The sequence below is a fragment of the Podarcis tiliguerta genome (assembly GCF_965153285.1).
Source record: "Podarcis tiliguerta genome assembly, chromosome: 5".
NCBI lineage: Eukaryota > Metazoa > Chordata > Lepidosauria > Squamata > Lacertidae > Podarcis > Podarcis tiliguerta.
In genome coordinates, this window is record NC_139538.1 from 4,186,069 (window position 1) to 4,205,407 (window position 19,339).

General features: G+C 47.1%; 1 protein-coding gene across 1 annotated transcript; it reads right to left on the minus strand.

The window, feature by feature from the left end:
* Positions 1-8,608: 8,608 nt before the first annotated feature.
* NCL (nucleolin) lies at positions 8,609-18,938 on the minus strand. Its single transcript, XM_083442144.1, has 15 exons — positions 18,700-18,938; positions 17,088-17,195; positions 16,039-16,291; positions 15,548-15,691; positions 14,812-14,988; positions 14,489-14,575; positions 13,780-13,909; positions 13,349-13,485; positions 12,695-12,818; positions 12,208-12,362; positions 11,370-11,496; positions 10,879-11,030; positions 10,641-10,767; positions 9,175-9,392; positions 8,609-9,082 (listed from the first exon to the last, which is right to left on the minus strand). The coding sequence occupies exons 1-15, from the start codon at positions 18,715-18,717 to the stop codon at positions 9,000-9,002; spliced, it is 2,040 nt and encodes a 679-aa protein (XP_083298270.1). The 5' UTR covers positions 18,718-18,938; the 3' UTR covers positions 8,609-8,999.
* Between the last annotated feature and the right edge of the window lie 401 nt (positions 18,939-19,339).

Below are 19,339 nucleotides of genomic sequence, written 5' to 3' on the forward strand. Positions count from 1 at the left end.
GGAGATTGGTTGCAAATGTGAGAGCGCCGGCGTGGAAATGCAAAGCATGATTCCGCTGGGTGTTTGGAAAGGGGGGTTGTTTATTCATACCCAAAAGTTCCCTGCAGGTTTTACGCCACAATTCTGTGTTCGTGTAACAAGAAAATCTGTTGGATCTCATAAGACGCATGTAGCAGGATGAGGCAAATAAAACCACGTGCAGCACTTAGGACTGCAGTCAGTCAGTCAATAGACCTGGTTGAATGCTCCCCCAGTATCAAGTAAGTGGACACCCACCCACACCCCTGCCCTACCCCGCAAGTAGAAAACTAGTGCATCAGTGTGAGAGAGTCTGTATGATTATGATCTGCCAGAACTTTCTGACGGTAAGAGTTGTTTGACTGTGGAACGGACTCCCTTGGAAAGTGGTGGACTTCTTGCAAGTTTTAAGCAGAGATTTTGTGGCCACCTGTCAGGGATTATTTAGTTGTGATTCCTGCATTGCAGGGAGTTGGGCTAGAGGATCTTTGGAGTTACTGCTCCAGTGTGGTGTAGTGGTTAAGAGCAGTAGTCTCGTTATCTGGGGAACCGGGTTCGATTCCCCGCTCCTCCACATGCAGCTGCTGGGTGACCTTGGGCCAGTCACACTTCTTTGAAGTCTCTCAGCCCCACTCACCTCACAGAGTGTTTGTTGTGGGGGAGGAAGGGAAAGGAGAATGTGAGCCGCTTTGAGACTCCTGAAGGGGAGTGAAAGGCAGAATATCAAGTCCAAACTCCTCCTCCTCCTCCTCCTCCTCCTCCTCTTCTTCTTCTTCTTCTTCTTCTTCTTCTTCTTCTTTACTAAAATTGTATACTGCCCTATGCACGTAGATCTCAGGGTGATTCACAACACAAAACCACAACATACAAAACACAAGATAAAGGTAAAGGGACCCCTGACCATTAGGTCCAGTCGTGGCCGACTCTGGGCTTGCAGTGCTCATCTCGCTTTATTGGCCGAGGGAGCCGGCGTACAGCTTCCGGGTCATGTGTCCAGCATGACTTAAGCTGCTTCTGGCAAACCAGAGCAGCGAACGGAAACGCCATTTACCTTCCCGCCAGAGCGGTACCTATTTATCTACTTGCACTTTGATGTGCTTTCAAACTGCTAGGTTGGCAGGAGCAGGGAACGAGCAACAGGAGCTCACCCCGGCACGGAGATTCGAACCGCCGACCTTCCGATCGGCAAGTCCTAGGCTCTGTGGTTTAACCCACAGCACCAACCGCGTCCCACAGCACCACCCGTGTCCCTACACAAAATTCAACAATTGATTCACAACACAAAACCACAACATAAAAAGCACAAAATATATAATCAAAATAAGAACAACCCAATAATTCCTTGTTCCACAACACAAAGGACATTGGATGTGAACCAGCAAAAGGCCTGGTTAAAGAGGAGCATTTTCACCTGGTGTATTCAATTTGTATATCAAATACAAAGGAGCCCGGGCTAGCAAACATCAAAAGGCTAATGCAATGCAACTGAAAATTAAACGAAACCTATTTAATGGCATGGAAACCATCTGAAACATTTTTTTTTAAAAAAAATCACACGCCTTCCTTCCCAGTTGCTAATTTCAAGGTTGTGGTGGGCAGCTGTCAAGTGTTTGGTATGAACAGGAAGCTATTGAAATTTCTCCCAAAAATCAGTAGAGAGAAGAACGTGCCTCACCACAAATGGGGAACCACCACTGAAAAAGCCCTGTCAGGGGGTCAATGGCAACCGGGCAGCAGTTTGAGGAGATACCACCAACAGGGCATAGTTATTTAGCTGGGAGGGGACAGTTCAAAGTGGCAACATCTCCTTCGACTTCATCTAGAGGTCAGGAACATGAGATGTCGCAGCACCTCTAGAAATACATACTCTACATCTATGCAGCCTGCCCATTCGTCTATCACAGGGTGGACTCAGACCAAGTGAAAGGACTTTGGCACAGAAGCCGCAGACCACACCCTGAATTAAATTTCCATGTCATAAAGTGTTCACAGGACATTTAATATACACAGTATATTTAATTAAATATAAGGTGTGACCAGAAAGTTCGGTGAATGGCCACAGAAATAGGACAGCGAGAAATATTTGAACATACAAGTGGCGTCGGAAACCCACGAAATGGAACTTGAAAGGCAGTGTATGAATGGTTTAAACGTTTCCGTGAAGGGTGGCAAACCATTGAAGATGACCCTCAGTCTGGCAGAATGATGGCGGAAGAATTGCATATTCCGCGTGGAATCGTTCCTGAGGTGACTGACTTGTCCCACTCTCCATATTCACCTGATCTGTTCCAATCGGATTTTTTTCTTTTTCCGAAACGGAAATCTGCACTGAAAGGGCACAGATTTTCCAACATTTCACACATCCAAGCTGCTGTGAGGAGGGAACTGAAAGCAATAGAAAAAGAGGGACTTCAGAAGTTTCCAGCAGTTCTACGAATGTTGTCAACGGTGCGTTGTATCAGAGGGGCCACACTTTGAAGGCCTGTAAGGTGTGTATGTTTGAATATTTCTTGCTGTCCGATTTCTGTGGCCATTCACCAAACTTTCCAGTCACACCTTGTATATAGTGAAACACACATTTAAGAGATTTAATGATTAAACTAAGGCACAAACAGATGTATGCTTGTTAAACGCAGGACACAAAACTTGATTTCAAAAGGCTTTTAAGATGTTTTTTCTTGAATGCTGCGGAGGGCCTCCAAAACAGGATTGGACCACCCTGATCTTGTCTGCCCTGACTGGGCGTAGCTCTCAAAGACTTCAGAATGGGTCTCTTCTGCATGCAAAAGTGATGCTCCACCACTGAGCTGAGTCGACTGGCAGCTTTACAGCCTCTTAACAGTCTTGATCGACACTTAAATGAAACGGGTAAGACTAGAAACCGAACAGGTAAGAAGGGCAACTGAAAAATGGCAGGTAAGTTAACTGACTAGACCACACCTGTTCCGGGCTCATGATCTGTTGATGATGATGCTCAAATAACTTCAGGTGGAAGATGGAGGCAGGGAACAGGCTTGTTTTCTGCTGCTCCAAAGGGCAGGACCCGACCGAACCAATGGATTCGGATTTTGAGAAAGGAGATTCCCACTGAACCTTAGAAAGGGCTTTCTGACAGAGCTGTCTGACAGTGGAATGGTCTCCCTCGGGAAGTGGGAGGTTTTTCCTTAGAGGTTTTTAAGCTGAGGTAGGATGGCCATCTCTCAGGGATGCTTTAGCTGAGATTCCTGCATTGCAGGGGGCTGGACTATAATAATAATAATATAATAATAAAGGTAAAGGCACCCCTGACCATTAGGTCCAGTAACGGATGACTCTGGGGTTGCGGTGCTCATCTCGCTTTATTGGCTGAGGGAGCCGGCGTACAGCTTCCGGGTCATGTGGCCAGCATGACTAAACCGCTTCTGGCAAACCAGAGCAGCGCACGGAAACGCCGTTTACCTTCCCGCCAGAGTGGTACCTATTTATCTACTTGCACTTGGATGTGCTTTCGAACTGCTAGATTGGCAGGAGCAGGGACCGAGCAACGGGCGCTCACTCCATCACAGGGATTCGACCTGCTGACCACCTGATCGGCAAGTCCTAGGCTCTGTGGTTTAACCCACAGCGCCACCCGCGTCCCTATTATAATAATAATTTATTTATACCCCGCCCATCTGGCTGAGTTTCCCCAGCCACTCCGGGCGGCTTCCAACCAAATATTAAAAACAATACAGCATCAGACATTAAAAACTTCCCTAAACAGAGCCGCCTTCAGTTGTCTTTTAAAAGTAAAATAGTTCTTTATTGCCTTGGCATCTGCTGGGAGGGCGTCCCCTGAGGAATCAGTTCTCTGGTTCTACATGAATTGAACTGAGACAATCACTGCGATCTACTCACAGTATAAAAAAACTGGCAGTGATCTACCCAAAGTCATGGAGCAAAGTTGGGGTTTTGTTTTTTTCTTTTTCGTAAGGAGATTACTGAAGGGCCAGAGATCGACCAGGATCTACCAGGAACACCCCGCTATCTACCAGTAGATCGCGATCTACCTGTTGGACATGCCTGGCTGTAATCCAACTGTACTAGGCTGACCGGTGAACGAGGTGCTGCAGGAATCGCTTAGAATCATAGAATCATAGAGTTGGAAGAGACCACAAGGGCCATCGAGTCCAACCCCCTGCCAAGCAGGAAACACCATCAGAGCACTACTGACATATGGTTGTCAAGCCTCTGCTTGCTGGATTCCTGGACTTGAAAAAGCCGCGTGGCCACCAGCAATGATTTTGGTTGTCAAAGTTTTCCCAGATACGTGCCAAGAATACATTAATCAACTGGAATTTGACCTCCATCCAGGAATAAATATTGAACCACCTGAAAGCTGGAGGGCTTGGGTACACAAACCTACCTCGAAGCAATCCCACAAGCGGTGTCTGCATTTTGAGCTCTGCCTTGAATAATTTTGCAATTCTTCAGCCCAGAAGCTCCCTGGGTGATATTGGGCCAGTCACAGTCTTTCAGCTTAACCTGTCTCGCCAGGTTGTTGTGAAGATGGCACGGAGAGGAGGTGGGGGGTGGGGAAGAACCATGAGCTCCTTGTAGGATATCTCTTTGGCAATTGCTTGTAGCTGAGTAAGATTGTCTTCCATAAAGGCTGTTCTCCAACTGGAGATCTCGCAGACCAGTGTTTCCCAATTGTCGGTGTTTATACTACATTTTTAAAAATTTGCCCTGAGACAGTCTTTAAACCTCTTTTGTTGACCACCAGCATTACGCTTTCCATTTTTAAGTTTGGAATAGAGTAGCTGCTTTGGAAGACGATCATCAGGCATCCGCACAACATGACCAGTCCAACAAAGTTGATGTTGAAGAATCATTGCTTCAACACTGGTGATCTTTGCTTCTTCCAGTACACTAATATTAGTTCACCTGTCTTCCTAAGTGATGTGTAAAATTTTTCGGAGACACTGTTGGTGGAATCTTTCCAGGAGTTGGAGATGGCATTTATCAGTGGTCCATGTTTCACAAGCATACAGTAAAGTTGGTAGGACAATAGCTTTGTAAACAGGCTTTCGCTGCGAATGTCCCCGTCCTCAAACACTCTGCACTTCAGTCAGGAGAAAGCTGCACTCAGAGAGATAAGGAGATGCTGGATTTCGGCATCAATGTCGGCCCTTGTGGAAATATACAAGCTCCTTGTAGGATATAAAGTAGTAACAAAAATACTTTGGGCACAGCAAGACAGGGCAGCCAGGTTAGAGTATCTTTCACTGTTTAGCTGCAGACATTTTATCTTTCAGGACAGATAAAAGAAAGTGCTTCTTGAATTCTGAAGCAGAATTTCCGCCTTCAAATGCTACCATTTTGTCCCGAGCAGGCGCAGGGAATGGCTTTGCTTTGCACAGGTGGGCCAAATCTTGTATCTCCCCTCCACAGACCCACTTGAAAGGTGGGCAGGGCAGAAAAGAAGAACACTGGCAGGTGGTGTCTGGAGGAGGGCAGGCTAGGCCAAAATGGCCTCGGCCCAGTATACCTGAAGGAGCGTCTCCACCCCCATCGTTCTGCCCAGACACTGAGGTCCAGCGCCGAGGGCCTTCTGGCGGTTCCCTCACTGAGAGAAGTGAGGTTACAAGGAACCAGGCAGAGGGCCTTCTTGGTGGTGGCGCCCGCCCTGTGGAACGTCCTCCCATCAGATGTCAAGGAAATAAACAACTACCTGACATTTAGAAGACATCTGAAGGCAGCCCTGTTCAGGGAAGTTTTTAATGTGTGACATTTTAATGTATTTCAATCTTTGTTGGAAGCCGTCCAGAGTGGCTGGGGAAATATTATTATAGTGGGGCAGCCAGCACCCCATTCATCCTCATGGACCAGCTCCCATATTGCTTCTTTTTCTTATGGGTTTCCTCTCAGATTCCTGCAAGGCTTTTGGTGCGAGTTGCCTTGAACCAAAGCCTGACCAGCAGTACATCCTTGACCAAGTGATATATTCAGGTCAGAGAACATGAAACTTCCCAGTATTTATAGATCTCTTGATTGCTTAAATGTTTAGGATCTAATCTGATTTTCAACAGCGTGTTTTTAAGGGTTCGTTAACTGCCCTGTGCTCTGTATGAAGGCAGGATGCAAGAAATAATTAACAACAATAATAAATAACCACAGCAAATCATCAGGAGGGATAGTGGGCGAGCTAGATCTCTGTATCAAATATACATGTGTGTATATATTTAAGGAAGCACAAATGTTAGGAAATTCTACACCTACAAGCGGCCTCCATCCAACGACTGCCAAACTCAGGGAAGTTCTTGCTTCCCAGAACTGTGGGGTTTGCGAGGCGCAAGACTTCATTCTTCTCACTGGAGCCGGAATTGCTTCTTCTTTTTGCTTTGTGACAGCTGTCTAGGTTGAGACAGGCACAGGAGCCTCAAGAGAGCACAATGTTGGCAACTCAAGGAGGCAGAAGGCAGGCAACCCAGATTGCTCTTCTGCATCTCCAGCTAGCCTTCCCTGCCTCAAACTCCCTGGCGCTACAGAACATCTGTAGCGGAGAAGATGGACTTTGAAATATGTGAGAAGTGTCTGTGGTCCACGGAGGGCAAGTGATGTCAGTCTAAGTGGCCTCCCTTTAGAGGAGGGGTCAGCAAACTTTTTCAGCCGTGGGCTGGTCCACCGTCCCTCTGACCATGTGGGGGCCGGACTATATTTTGAATTTTTTTAAAAAATGAACAAATTCCTATGCCCCACAAATAACCCAGAGATGCATTTTAAATAAAAGGACACATTCTACTCATGTAAAAACACACAGATTCCTGGATTGACTACAGGCCAGGCTGAGAAGGCAATAGGGCTGGATCCGTTCCTTTGGGTACTGCTGCCACCTAGTGCTCAGCCCACAGAACAACACATTTTCTACCATTTCAAGAGGGTCTCTGCTAACAGCTTCCAAAATGGCTGAGTCTCGCTGCCAGCGCTCTTTAACACACACGAGGTGTGGATCAGAACTAGGAATTGGGTCATTTGCTCCCACAGCTCTCATTCATACTATTAATGGGTTGGCAGCTGCTTTTTCTCATGAGGTGGTAGAGGGCTGCCCCCCAATGGCATTGGGTTTTGCATGCAGCTCACGTATAATTCCTGGCATCATCTCGAGGGAAGGGCTGGGAACATCCAGCCTGAAACCCTGGAGAGCCATTCAGCAGCTGGTTTAGACCAGGGAACCTTTGACCCTCCGGGTGTTGCTAAACTACAACTCCCATCGGCCTCAGCAAGCCTGGCCAAACAGCAGGTCTGGTGGGACTTGAAGACACAATGTTCTGGCTTCCCTAACTTGGGACTCTACACCTTGTCTTGGTCAATCCCTCCTCCCTTATTGCATCCACTTTTTGCCCCTGTAAGCTTCCCTTGTTGCCCTCTGAATTCCAAGTTTTAAAGACATTAGCCGCTTCTCTTTCTGGAGAAAAACCACCAGCAGCCCAGACTTCCTCCCTGCTTCCTGTCCCCCCCCCCCCAATGGCCACAAGAACCATTTTATTTGTTTCGGCATGCTAAAGCCTTCCTTGTTGCTTTGTCTGAAGCCATGGGCTCCCATAGACTACAAAGAAAACACCTAAACTTATCAGGCCACCCGAAGGGCAGAGACTGCCTGCTGCATTGAGGCCAACCAGCAGCATTTAATGCGCTAAAAGCCTAAAGCACATTTCTTTAGCTGCTACTAATGCAAAAAGCCCAAGGAGATACCTGCACAAAGTAACCAGGGCAGGAAAAGCAATGCCCCCCCCCCTTGCTATTTTGCCTCTGAAGAAGTTGGGAATATATTCTCAACTTTGCAGGCCAACCAGAGCATCACCGCATACATACAGTCCTCACTAGGTTTTTGTTTGTGCAGGAGTCAAGCAGCTTTCAACATACACTGAAGTTCAATTTATTATTTAACTGTGATTTCTATCCTGCCTTTTGCAGCTGTACTTCTTCAAGCTCCCCCCCGCCCCCAAACAACCCTGGGAAAATGGGACCTGCCCAAGGCTGTTATAAGTGAAGATTGCCCAACAGAACCAGGCCAAGCAGTAGCACGCTGCAAATCATATACTTTCTTCATACTCACAAGAAACAAAAAAATGCCCACAGTATTAGGTTTTAATAGGAGCAGCCAACCAGGATTTATAAGCCCTTCTTAGCAAACTCCTACTTAAAAGGCTCTAGCACACAGCTACATCACTCTCTAACTTTGGTTCCAGAGAAATAGTTAGGCAAAGACCAAGGTAGAAATTCAGAGCAGGAATTTTCCCATCTCAGTTGAGACGCCACCAAACGTAAACAGAACATCTGACCCCAATCTAGTCCTGCTTAAAGCTGGTTTCCACCCATTTGTGTATGTTGCACCATGCTTGAGAAAAAAGCGAGTAAATTTTCACTTTTGAGAATATTTCTGAGAACTCTGCCACCCGAGAATAAAATTATTTGCCTGCTTTGAAAAATGAATTGGGTATAGTAAAGAATCACTGATGGAATCTCTGCCTGTGATGGCAGCTTAAGCACAAATTCAGGTGTGGTGGATACAAATGTCTGGAGCAGTTTGTGGATTCCCCTGTAACTTTGCTGAGAAACACACAAGAAATCTGTTTAGGCCCTTTAATCTGTCCAAGACAGTGTGCCAAGACACAAATGATAAAACATTTTTGCATTTTTACAGCAAATAAACAAAAAAACAAAAAAGGAAAAACCCTACAGAAATGTATAAGGAAGTTAATTTTGTACATGGGGTAAAACGTTATAAATTCAGGACAAATGCACTGACACAGGTCAACTCCCACATTTCTTGTTGCTTTTTAAAAGTTCATATGCGTGGCCAGGCAGTCAGATGGCTGTTTCTTCATTGAAAGGAATTTTTCCAAGTAGCTCTTAAGAGGGACTGCAACGCATCTTGGAATGTCCTCAGAAGGCTCCGTCATATTGGTAGTGACAGAATTAAAAACCCCAGAGTCCTTTCAGATATAGGGACAAGCCACTCAGTCATCAAATTTTATCTTTTTCCCTTGTGGTTTGTGGTCGCCACCTCCTCCTCTGCCTCCCCTGAAGCCGCCTCCTCTGCCTAAAAGAGATAAAGAGAGAGTAATTTTTAAAAATCCCAGCTTTTCACACACTGCCATTATTCAAATATGAAAGGATTATCAGCACAAATACCTCCAAATCCTCTGCCACCACCCCGTCCGCCGAAGCCTCCTCTGCCACCCCGGCCTCCTCTGCCGCCACGACCGAAGCCGCCACCGCCACCGCGTTGCCCATCGCCCTTGGGCTTGGCAAAGTCAAGGGTCACTTTGTTTCCATCAATCTCTCCATCCTCCATGGCTTCCTTTGCTGCTTTGGCTTCTTCGGGGGAGCTGAAGTCCACAAAGCCAAATCTAGGAAAGAGCAGGGGACAGCTTCAACACTCTACCCTGTTGCTGAAGAACCGATTCAGATGGAGGGGTCTTTAATACCTGCAATCATCATTACAACTCCCTTTGGAGGAATTCTGGGTAGAAAGAGGACTCAGACTGTCCCAAGTTATTTGCAATACACCCCTGAGGCATCTAATTTCCTAGCCCACCTTCCTGCCAAAGGGACTCAAGGGATGTTAAACTCAGTTTGCCGACAGAACATGCCTGCTCAAACAGGACCTTCAACCCTAAATGCAGGTAAGCACCAGCTAATAGGGACGCAGGTGGCGCTGTGGGTTAAATCACAGAGCCTAGGACTTGCCGATCAGAAGGTCAGCAGTTTGAATCTCCGCGACAGGGTGAGTTCCCGTTGTTTGGTCCCAGCTCCTGCCAACCTAGCAGTTCGGAAGCACGTCAAAGTGCAAGTAGATAAATAGGTACCACTCTGGCGGGAAGGTAAACGGTGTTTCCGTGCGCTGCTGTGGTTCGCCAGAAGCAGCTTAGTCATGCTGGCCACATGACCCAGAAGCTGTCTGCGGACAATTGCCAGCTCCCTTGGTCTATAGAGTGAGATGAGCGCTGCAACCCCAGAGTCGGTCGCGACTGGACCTAATGGTCAGGGGTCCCTTTTACCTTTAAGCGCCAGCTAAGGTTATGCTCAAAGTCAATTGAACTACAATAAATATTACATTTAATGCTGGTGTGGTAGTTCTGATTTCTGCATGGCTACACAATGCTGCTCAAATGCCCTGGCCCTGAAATGAAGGAATATTTCCCCCTAACCTTGAGACTAAGATTCTCCTGCTCTACTCTCCAAGCTTCTGACATCAACAGGCTACACTTGTGAAAGCCACATAGATGGGGATTATGCCCGTCCTAGATGTAGATATCCACAAACTTAACTGCAGGCTGCACTGCATGCTATGAATCTGCAGGCAGGCAAGTTGCAGGGTTGTCCCACAGCAATGACAGTTGCTCATCTGAAGCAGACAAGGCACCCAAGGTCAGGGCTGCAGTTTTACTCTTCTTCTCGTGCGAATCCATAGCCTGCCACTGGATTATCAGCAGGAAGGAGCTCATTGAGAAGGCAGGAAGGTTCCTGAGTTTACATAGAGAAGCTCAAAGCAGAGGCCTAGTGGAGGGTGGGTTCAAGGGGAGGTGAGCAGCAGTGAGACTTTTGTGCTTGCCATCATGTCAAAAACTCTGGGACAGAGGCAGCTTTACACCTACCCTTTGGACGAGCCAGTATCTCTGTCAGTGACTATTCTTGCAGTAACGGAGCCTTCAAACGACTCTTTCAAGGTTTCTTCTGTTGTTTCCTCAGACAAGCCTTTGACAAACAGTGTTTTGCTTTGCTCTGAATAAAAAACAAACATAAATTTTTAGCCCTGTTGATACAGCAAGGGCTAATTAAAACACCACCCCCACCCTCAAATGATTTTACGTTAGGGCACGGACAAAGACTTACGTCCAAATCCTCCTCTAGCATTGAAATTCCTGTTTTGTCCCCCTGGCGTGCTGAATTCCAGCCTGATTGTCCGGCCTTCAATTTCTGTGTTGTTGAAGGAATTCATTGCTTCTTTTGCATCCTCAGTTGTGGGGAAGTCTATAAATGCGTACCTGCACAAAGAGAAGCCAGAATCAAGTTAAGAAACTGAGTCACAGCGGTAGATGGGGAAATAGCTTCAGCTCAAGCCAATGGTGGGTGCAGCCAGAGGCAAAAGCGAGCCCAACAATGCATGCTATTTCCTTCGTTTAGCAGCCTAGCTTCTAACCCACCCACTCCGTCCTCCAGCTAAACAAGCATCAATCATTATCTGAATCCAAAGGCACACTTCAGCCAGGCAAGTCTTAAGGAGTTCTAACTTCCTAGGGAAATGGCATTTCATGTTCAGAGGGGTTGCCTAGTCAAGAGAGAGGATTTAATCCTCAGGTCACCACACGCCTGCTCCTACATACCCTTTTGGCCTCCCCTGGTTGTTCTGTGGGATCCTGATTGCTGCCGCTTTCTCAAAGACTTCCTGGAGAGATTCTTCTGTCGCATCATATGAGAGGTTGTTCACAACAAGGGTCTTTGACTCTCCACCTGCAGAAAAGAAAGGTTCATTCTAGGGTCACTCCAATATTTTCCACTGATTCTTATTCTTATCATTCTCCTCCATCTATTAACAAGAAACAGAACTGCCTTTGACAAACTGTCAAAGAAGAAAGAACATTTTGGTTAGACTAGTTCCAGATGGGGTGCAGGTGTTTGTTGTTAGCTTCCCTGGTTGCCCATGCTAACATGCAATGGCTCTTGTGGAATTTTATGTACGGTTCAGAAAGCGCTGGCAGCTGAGGAAGGCTAAAGAAATGTTTCCAGGAAAGGAAAACACAAACACCCACCCACACTTACAATAAGGTAAGCTGAAGCCCCACAGCAACCAAAAGTCTAAAGGGTCATCAGAAGGAAGCTTCTTTTTTCAAGGCAAGATGCCTTTTGAGAATTGGGAGTACAGTGGTACCTCGGGTTACATACGCTTCAGGTTACAGACTCCGCTAACCCAGAAATAGTACCTCGGGTTAAGAACTTTGCTTCAGGATGAGAACAGAAACCGTGCTCCGGTGGCGCAGCTGCAGCAGGAGGCCCCATTAGCTAAAGTGGTCTTCAGCTTAAGAACAGACCTCCGGAAAGAATGAAGTACTTAACCTGAGGTACCACTGTATGTCACTGTAATGACCGCAGCTTCTCTGCTTCTCACCTTTCAGTGTTTTGTCATGCCAAGCCAATTCCAACACCAGATAACAAGCAGATTACCTGGCTGTCCTCCTTTACTGAATTTTCTGCCATCCACCTGGCTCTTCTCACCAGTGTAGTCAAGCATGATGGCACGGCCCTCAATCTCCATCCCTTGCTTTTCCTCCATCGCTTTCTCTGCGTCTGCCTCGGATTTAAACTCAATGTAGGCAATCCTGAGGGATGGGGAGAACACAAAAACGGCACGTTTGTTCTGAAAGTCTTGGGGAGATAATTCTCTAGAAGAAAATAGCTAGCAATGATATTGAACACCATCCCAAAGGTACGTTCATTACAATGAACCTTGCAGGGGAGTGAAAAAACTCCTACAGACAGATACAGCCCTGTTGTAGTACAACAAATTTGAAATCATGTTGGATAGGAGGGTCAGAACTTTTAGGATTTCCTGGATAGAAACGCATATGCAGAGTAGCTGGGGAATTCTGCTGCTGAATGGCAGGGTTCACAGCAATGCAGCCCACAGTCTCGTGCTAATGGAGGTACATACCCTTTGCTATTTCCATCCTTGGACACCAGCCTGACTTCCAGGGCATTGTCAAAGACTTCTTGCAGGTCTTCTTGGGTTATACTGTAAGAAAGATTCTTCACAAAGATAGTCCTTGCATCTCTCTCTAAAAAGCAAACAGCACAAGAGGTTATAGACCCAGAGAAAAGTACTTTGAACACTCACACTCTGTGGCATCTACAGTGGTGCCCCGCAAGACGGAAAACCCACTAGACGAAAGGGTTTTCCGTTTTCAGAGGTGCTTCGCAGGACGAATTTCTCTATGGGCTTCCTTCGCAATGTCTTGCGATTCTTGAGGTTTTTTTCCGCTCCCCACCCCCTTTTTCTAAGGCGCTAAGCTGCTAATAGCCTTTTAGCAGCTAATCTGCTAATCACTTAAGCCTTTAATAGCCGCTAAACCGCTAATAGCGCTAATCCGCTAATAGGGTTGCTTCGCAAGACGAAAAAACCGCTAGACGAAGAGACTCGCGGAACGGATTAATTTCGTCTTGCGAGGCACCACTGTATTTGGAAACTTCACTCTATCAGGAGGGCCACAGGAACATGTACAGTCAAAGGCTGCTTTAAAGTCCTTCGTCCATGAGCAACAATAAGAGGGCCCAAGAATACCAAGCTTGTACTAAAAAGAGAGCTTACCTTTCTTGTTCTCTTGGATGCACTCCCTGGTCTTTGCTTTTTCCAGTTTTATTTCCAAGCCCAATAATTTCTTTCCATTTAGCTTAAGAGCTTTATCCACATCAGCTTCCGATGAGAAATCCACATATCCAAACCTCCTGCAAAACAGAAGGTTTATTTTCAGTGCTCAAACCAAATATCCACAAGGTAACCAAAGTAAACAACAGCCTTAATGTGGCATCTAAAAACTAGCAAGTCTACCCAATGGATACACTAGGCTGAACATGTGCAGTATTTGCAAGGGGACACAGAAACTTTGTCACATTTTAGGTGATGACTGCTTGCAGAGCTTTAAAAGTTAACATGTTTTACAGCAGAAAGATGTTCTAAAGTTTTTACTTTTAAAGAAGTCTTAAGATTTCATAATATACACAAGTAAACTTAGTTCTTACTTTGAGTTTCCAATTCTGACTTCTTGCACTTCAAGGTCCTTTTTGGCAAAGAAATCCTTGACAGCAACTTTCAGTTCCTCAAAGTCTTTGTTTCCATTCAGGTTGCCCATGAAGATGGAGAAGGCAGCTTCTAAAAAGTTAATGGAAGATTACATGAGTTATGCAAAAACATCTAGGAAATGACTACTGTAAGGGCTGGTGGAGCCACCTGTGCAAAACTCTTAGTGCACCAAGCCTGGGAATCTCCCAACATTAGCTGTCATTTCCACTGGTAACTATGCTACACTAAGGGTATACTGCACATTCACTGGAGCAGTGCAACAAGGACCTTCCGCTCTCCCCAACACTTACCAAAAGAACCAGCCCTTATCCTTCCTTTACCCACCTCTTCTACTCTCTTTTCCTCTTAATTCTCATGTTCCATAGAACCCTTTTAAAGCCTTACATTTTAACAGGCAGCGTGCTAATAAGTAAAAGAATCCTATGGGATCCCTGAGATGTGTCACAAACAGTATGTGGGCGCTAGACTTGGCTTCAGCACCCCAAAAATCAAACCCTCTCGTACTTGAAGAGGCATATCCTTGGATTTACCTTTTAGGTTAGGTGTTGGAAATTGGCTTTACTCTGCACAGAGGCATTATGGGATAGGTTACCATACTTTTTCAAGGGCCAATCTAAAGAACAAGTGAAAACATGGTGGATTTCTCACCTTCAACTTTCTTTTTCTTGGCATCTGGGGCTCCTTTCTGCTTGGCCATTTCCTTCTTTCTTTTTCCAGACATTTCTTGCACGTTCTCTGTAGTGGGAAGAGAAGCAAAGGAGGTGTCAGAAAGATCCCAGGGGATCCCACGAAGCACATCAGAAGGGGGCAGCTGGATCAGGACTTGACTATCTTTAGGATGTGTTCATATGTGATTGGTACCACATCAGCTCAGCGAGGATTCATCATTTCCAGCTCTAGGACCAAAGCAGAAGGCAAGACAACTGCAATCTTTTGAGAGGTCTGAGGGACTTCAGAGATGGCCAACTCACCTTCCTCCTCTTCATCGTCCTCTTCGTCGTCGTCATCCTCCTCTTCGTCATCATCTTCCTCATCCTCAGAATCTTCTTTGGCGGCTTTAGCAGGTGTGACTTTTACTGGTGCCGTTTTTGCCAGCACAGCTTTTTTCCCTTTAGCTGGGGTGATCTCCATGGGCTCGTCTTCAGATTCTAGAACCACAGGGAGCTTTTAAGTAACACTCTCAGTGCATAGCCACTGTATCAAAGAGATGCACTCAAAAACAACTCCTCTTGCTCACTTTGACTCCTTTAAAAAATTATGGTTGTTACTACAAAACGATGCTTATGAACATGAGAGTCACAAGCCTCAGTGATGTCACTGTGCAACATCAGACAACTCAAAAAGCAAGAACTGTGCAAACCACAGTTTGGAATGTGAGTCAGGCCAGCCTAACACTACCTGGGCCTCCATTTTGATGTGCCAGTGTGTCCAGATTTAAGTTTATTGTGTCCTGATTCAGCTGGGAAGCAGGATTAGTATGTCCCCGCTATGGGCGCTGTTTATACATCCAACACATCAGCTCATACTAGAGACATCACAAGATCAGTATTAAGTCCCAATAATCATCATCTGTGCTGGTATCTAGGCTCAAACAAGGCAGCAAGTTATCTCAACCTATTCTGCTTTTTCCAACCCAACTATTTATTCTGAAACTGGATGACTCAGAATAATCCCTACATGTGCTTCTCATAAAGGAAAGAGCCTTACCGTCCTCCTCCTCATCATCTTCGTCATCTTCATCATCCTCAGACTCTTGTTTGGCTGATATAGCAGCTACAGCGGCTACAGGCTTTTTCCCTGCTGCCTGCACAGCTTTCCTTACTGGTACTGCCGGCTCCTCCTCAGATTCATCTGCATGAAGTAATTAATCAGTAGTTGTTGAAAGATCAATACTGGAACATTTATAAAGGCCTACTGAACCAGAAACCATGATTCAAGACCTAACTACCTAAAGGATTGAAATGAATCATATGTTTCATGCACGGCAGCACTGACTCCAAATGGTGACCATCTTGTACTATAAAATTTAGCAGAACACACACACACACACACACACACACACACACACACACACTAGAATATAATATGCAAGAAATATCACGCTTGCTTTGAATGATTTGCTGTAAAAGCCAGAAACCTTTCTGAATCTGGCAATAGCAATTTCAGTTTGCTAAAGTAATTTACCCCACCAAATTCACCTTCATCCTCCTCGCTATCCTCCTCCTCATCTTCCTCCTCTTCACTCTCTTCTTTCTTGGCGTTCTTCCCATTTTTTGCTCCTTTGGCAGGAACCGGTGTCTTCTTCAGTGGAGTAGCGGCTTTCTTTGCTGGGGTAGCCACAGCTTTTTTGGCTGGGGTAGCCACTATCTTCTTACCAGGAGTTGCTTTTTTGTTGGGAGTAGCTACAGCTGCTGCTTTTGCTGGGGTAACTGCTTTCTTCTGGGGGACCATCTGCGGGAAGAGAAATATTCCAGTCAACAAGACACCATGCAATCTAAGATGGATGCAAAACTGAGAATAATGTTATGATTCATGCTCCCTTACCTGGGAGTTAGCCAGCAAGGCTTGTTTAAAAGTCAACATGCATAGGATTGCATGGTACAACCATCTCTAACCACTAGTTTGCTCCACAAATTAACACAGTTGGATCTCCTTAGCAATTACCACTAAGAACTGCTATGAGGTAACATATATAGATGGGACATAGGAAGAGAAATTAACTTAAGACCTTGACCTCTGCCCCTAGGAGTGCCTTCCATTTCATGAAATCTTTTTTTCTCTGCCCAAAACTTGATTTTTCAGCTAATGAGCTACTTTAACCCTATTAATAGTAATATAATATATAAAATATTCATTATTTATACCCTGGCCATCTGGCTCGGTTTCCCCAGCCACTGTGGGTGGCTCACAGCATACATAGAAACATAAAACATTAAAAACTTCCCGATACAGGCCTGCCTTCTTCTAAAAGTCAGATAGTTTATTTCCTTGATATCTGAAGCGAGGGTGTTTAACAATAATATTATTTATTATCATTCATACACATTGCTTACAACTGCTTTCCAGTCTCATGGATGGGAACCTCCAGACAAATATTTGTAAGGATTTAGGCAGGAAAGCAAGATTTGGCTCACTGTACTGTACTTTATCATTTACACAACTTCAGGCTAAATATTGACAAGCATCTTAAGACATTGGATTTAAGGTTACACTGACTGGCTTCAAGCACCAAAGGCCAAATTCTTACCTCTTCCTCACTGCTCTCCTCCTCTTCTGAGGATTCCTCCTCTTCACTGTCATCCACATCCTTTGGAGGAGGGGCCATTTTCTTCTGTTTAGGCTGGCTTTTAACGTTCTGGTAGGAGACAGAGTAAGAGTTGGAAGTCTGTTTTTCCCAATGCTCAAAATTCCTGCTATCAGGACACACTTATAATATACCTTCCTCTTTTTCATACAGGAGATCTGCCCATTTGGATGGGAATGTTTAACTAATTAACATTAAACATTCCAGCCTTGCTTCCCTCTTACTACTACTGCCACAATCCAACCACAGGCAGGCAATGCAAAGCCCCACTGATAACTAGCACATGGCAGTTAAGTCCCACTGATCTCACTGGAACTTGGGGCCATGTGCTTAGTTATACATATTACGAACATCAGCAGGCCTCTGAACTATACTCCATTAATACAGACACATTCTGCACAACCATATGCAAGCTCACTGTGCCACAGGAGCAAATGCCCCACCACCACTGAAGCATCACGTACAAGCACTTCAGACGGCATGAGGGATTCACTCTCTAGGTTATTAAGCAATTATAAAATGTTATTTGCTCCCGCCCGCTTTACAGCTTTACTCCCTCGAGGGAGGACGTGTTTTTGCGCCTGTCGGAAGATCAATCTGGTGCTGCATAGAGATACCCAATATCCCTACGAGAGAGGGGACTCCAGACTGGTCAGCTGGCTTCAGGATTCCCGTCCGAGCCTGTCTGAGGTACGAGGGCCGGCGAAAAAAACCCCTCAGCGGCCGCTTCCCCCGGGAGCCTCGTGGGCGCAAAGCGCAGTCCCAGCTCCGCTTTCCCCGCCACCAGCTGACCCGTTGCTCGGTTTCGTTTCTAAAGATAGATTGCGCTTTAAACTAGCGATGTTTCCCTCCGCAGCCGCGTGGCCGGAGGGACCAGACCCGGGCGGCGGCGAAGGCCGCAAGGCCCGCGATGCTGCACCACGTGGAACCCCCCTGGAGAGCGGCTTCCTTCCCCCTCCCACGTGCTCCGCTACGCACGGCCGGGATCACGTGGCCACGGCGCGGCGACGGCGAAGCGCGCGCGGCGCCCGCTCCCAACGCCCCCCTCCCTCCTCTCGAAAACCGCTCGCGCGCCCGCAAAGCTAGGCTACGCTAAGCTAAGCTCGGTTGACCCGCGTATGCGCGGCCCCCCCCCCGCCCGTGGGACGTACGTCGAGCGCGTTTAAAAGATTCCGGCTGAGGCGGAGCGGAGGGCGCCTAGAAACTCCTCGTGTGGAGCGCGCGCGCCCTCTCGATCCCGTTGGAAGAGAAAGGGCGATGGGCCTCTAGAAACCGCCCGACGTTCTACTACCGCGGCGCGCGCGCGCCGCTTTGAGAGGCCGTTGGTTAGTGGGGGGCCTTGAAACCGCAGCCTCTTCCAATTCCCTTTCTTCCCCCGCTTAATTCCCCCTCAGTGAAACCTACGGGAGGCCTGGAAACCGCCGCGCGCGCGCCAGGCCGCCGTCACGCCGCCCTCGTTTTTCCCCTCCCTCAGAATTCCGCGCGGGACAAAGAAAGGGGCCTCCATGTTGTGGGCCTTTCTCTCCCTTCCCGCCATGTAGGCCGCCGCGCTCACCTTGGCGAGCTTCACCATAATGGCGGCGGGGTTGTCCGGATGTGTAGAGCGTCGAAAGAAGCCTCCGCTCGCTCCTGGCGCCTCGCTCGAGTCTCGGCCCGAACCGAAAAGAGTGAGGTCGAGGACTAGCTTAACTCTTTCTCCCGCCCCGCGGCGCTGCCTTAGCCAATCGGCGCTCGCGGAGCCCACCGCCCGCCCCCTCGCCGAGATGAGGAGCCACTCCTCGGGCTCTTTCGGAGTAGGCGGAGGGAGCCAATACAGCAAGGCCCGCCCCGCCCAATCAGAAACCGCGCCTAATTCGGAGGCGGGTCGAAGAGCCGCAACCAATAGGGCGGCAGCGCTGGTAAGTGCGAGAGCTGCGATAGGCCCGCGGTGACGGGCGGAAGTGGCGGAGTGAAGGAAGAGGAGCACGTGGCGCTGGTCTGTCTTCAACCATGTGGGGTTGCCCATTTTGTGTGCTGGTTTCTCGTGGGGGGGGGGGGGTTGGGAAACTGCCTAGCGAGGTGGGAGGCAAGGATCCAGCACTCTGCAGACTTATCTGGCAGTAAGCCCCCTAGATCACAGCGCTGTAAAGATGTGTTGGTGGAGAAGCGGGTGCTTTAGGAATTGGGCTTCATCTATGCATGACTATTAACTGGGT

What these genes read in the sequence shown, in the direction of transcription:
- NCL (XM_083442144.1), bottom strand. An exon ending in CAAGAAAAAGAAAGTTGAAG is followed by an intron (nt 13,910 to 14,488) that starts GTGAGAAATCCA and finishes TTAACTTTTTAG; the next exon opens with AAGCTGCCTTCTCCATCTTC. An exon ending in GATACTGGCTCGTCCAAAGG is followed by an intron (nt 9,393 to 10,640) that starts GTAGGTGTAAAG and finishes GCTCTTTCCTAG; the next exon opens with ATTTGGCTTTGTGGACTTCA.